Consider the following 2,742-nt stretch of genomic DNA (forward strand, 5'->3'; position numbering starts at 1 on the left):
CTTTTTAGTGTGCTATCTAGGTTGGTCATAACTTTCCTTCCAAGGAGCAAGTGTCTTTTAATTTTATGGCTGCAGTCACCATCTGCAGTGATTTTGAAACCCAAAAAATAAAGTCTTTCACAGTTTCCACTGTTTCCCCACCTACTTCCCATGAAGCGATGGGGCACAGTAGTAGTGTGCGTGAGTGTATGTACGTCAGTCTCAGTCTCCCAATTCTTCCCACCCCCCTTTCCTTCCTTGGTGTCCATATGTTTGTTCTCTCCCGTAGATTTTAAAAGATGCCCTTGTGTACACTCTTTTGTGATTTGCATATTTCAAAAGCCTGTTCCTGTGACGTTTTCACGTCCACCTAAGGTGTTTAGTATTGCTCAGTAAATGAGAAGAAGAGAGTTAATAGGCTGCAAGATCCATGGTGCCGCTGTCCTGTCTGGGACGAGGAGGTGAAGTCCGCAGAGCCCCGTGGCTTGTCCCGGGTCCCAGGCGGCCACGGCTGCAGCGCGTTGGGGTGTGTATTGCCCACAACATCCTCTGGGTCACTTTGTGCAGCAGCCACGACAGTATTTGAAAGCCCTCCATCTGTTTATTCTGTTTCTTTGTATATTACTTTCAAAGATAAAGTGCTGTGCTTTATGTCAACTTAAACTCACTGTTGGGGTTCCTTGCTTGGTTGTTCCTTTTTTAGGGGTGGTCAGAGGTGCCCTGCCCCACCAAGGCTCCCTGGGCACGTCCTCCTCCACGCGACACAGGCTGCCACCTGGTGGCAACTCGAGGGGCTGCAGCGGCAGCACACTAGTTCAGTCGCTTGTGACCCCGTGGACTGCAGCCCCCAGGCTTCCCTGTCCTTCACCATCTCCTGGAGCTTGCTCAGACTCACGTCCATCGAGTCAGTAATGCCATCCAACCATCTCGTCCTCTGTCATCCCCTTCTCCCCCTGCCTTCAATCCTTCCCAGCATCAGGGTCTTTTCTAATGAATTGGCTCTTAATATCAGGTGGCCAAAGTACTGGAGCTTCAGCTTCAGCATCAGTCCTTCCAGTGAAGATTCAGGGCTGATTTCCTTTAGGTTGGACTGGTTGGATCTCCTTGCAGTCCAAGATACTCTCAAGGGTCTTCTCCAATACCACAGTTCAAAAGCATCCATTCTTCAGTGCTTAGCCTTCCTACGGTCCAACTCTCACATCCGTACATGACTACTGGAAAAAAATCATAGATTTACATTGTTGTGTTAATTTCTGCTGTACAACAAAGTGATTCAGTTATATATGCATATTTTTTTTCAGATTCTTTTCCCTTATAGGTTATTATAAGGTACTGAGTATAGGTCCCTGTGCTATACAGTAGATACTTGTTATCCATTTTGTATATAGTAGTCTGTGTGTGTGTTAATCCCAACCTCCTAATTTATTCCTACCAACCACATTTCCCTTTTGGTAACTATAAGCTTGTTTTCTTATTTTTAAAAAAATTTTATTGAAGTGTAGTTGATTTACACTGTTGTGTTAATTTCTGCTGTACAGAAAAGTGATTGTTTTATATATATATATGTGTTCTTTTTCATGTTCTTTTCCAAAAATATTGAATATAGTTCAGTTCCCTATGCTCTACAGTAGGGGCTTCCCAGGTGGCTCACTGGTAAAGAATCTGCCTGCCAATGCAGGAGACACAGGAGATGTGGGTTCAATCCCTAGGTTGAGAAGGTCCCCTAGAGGAGGAAATGGCAAAGCACTCCAGTATTCTTGCCCAGAAAATTCCAAGGACAGAGGAGCCTGGTAGACTATAGTCTATAGTGTTGCAAAGAGTAGGTCATGACTCAGTTACTCATGAGCAGTGGAAAAATTACAACCATTGTCTCCACTGCTTTCTCTTGCTCGGAGGCCAAGGTTAGTGATAGCCAAAAGTAAAACCCTCCATGGTTGCGTCTTCCAGCCCCTGGAGCCCTGGATACATCCTCACGTTCTGATCACAGTTCCTGCGGTGGGTGAATGAGGCTGGTGCCATCCCGTCTACACTCGGCTCTGTGTGCAGTGTAGAAAAACCTGTCAAATCAACCTGTTCAGATTCAGATCATTCACAAGTCACCTTCCAGTGGAAACTGTGAAAGTTGAAAAACCACACAACGGACCTCAGCCAGGCATTGTGAGCTGCCCACAGGCCACCGTGTGGCACCAAGAGTGTCCGCGAGTTTCATGGTACCTAGTGTTTGAATCACAAGAGAAGCCAATGCTTTATCTTATTATTCTCTTTCCCCCTAAATCCAGATTCTCCGTTTAATGTGTTTCCATATTTAACATGTGTCCATTTTCTCCTCCAGGTTGAAGAGAGGCCAGAAAAAGACTTCACTGAAAAGGTAGAGAATTTCTTTATATGATGTCATGTAGAAACCAGAGGGCCCCCAAATTTATGCATGAAACTGACCAGAAAATGTATTGCTTGATCTTGAGTAAAGAATGACTCCCCAGCCAGCATCACCACCTTTGGGGGTCCCTTCCCAGTGCGTGTTTAAATCTTGCAGAACAGTGAAGGAATTCAGTGATGGGCCCAGGCGTGGAGCTCACAGTTAATCCAGACAACCTCTAGCATTCACGAGGCCCCTTGAGATGAGGCCCCTCTCTTTGTGGCTCGCCATAAACTCAGCAAAGATTTTCCAATTTGGAGACTGATTCCAAGTAAGGGAACCGTCCTGGTAGACTGAGAAGCTGTTCTGGTTTTGGCTGAAATCCCATTTGCTCTTTGCCACGTTAC

General features: G+C 45.7%; 1 protein-coding gene across 2 annotated transcripts in view; it reads left to right on the forward strand.

The window, feature by feature from the left end:
- Window positions 1–2,742, forward strand: part of LRRFIP1 (leucine rich repeat (in FLII) interacting protein 1) — a 94,414-nt gene that overhangs the window by 62,348 nt on the left and 29,324 nt on the right. For both annotated transcript variants that reach the window (XM_010862052.1, XM_010862053.1), the window contains one exon: window positions 2,312–2,347. In XM_010862052.1, coding sequence (XP_010860354.1) covers window positions 2,312–2,347 — 36 coding nt within the window. The remainder of the gene's footprint in view (window positions 1–2,311; window positions 2,348–2,742) is intronic.

Source organism: Bison bison, unplaced genomic scaffold, assembly GCF_000754665.1.
Source record: "Bison bison bison isolate TAMUID 2011002044 unplaced genomic scaffold, Bison_UMD1.0 scf7180017864475, whole genome shotgun sequence".
Taxonomy (NCBI): Eukaryota; Metazoa; Chordata; class Mammalia; order Artiodactyla; family Bovidae; genus Bison; species Bison bison.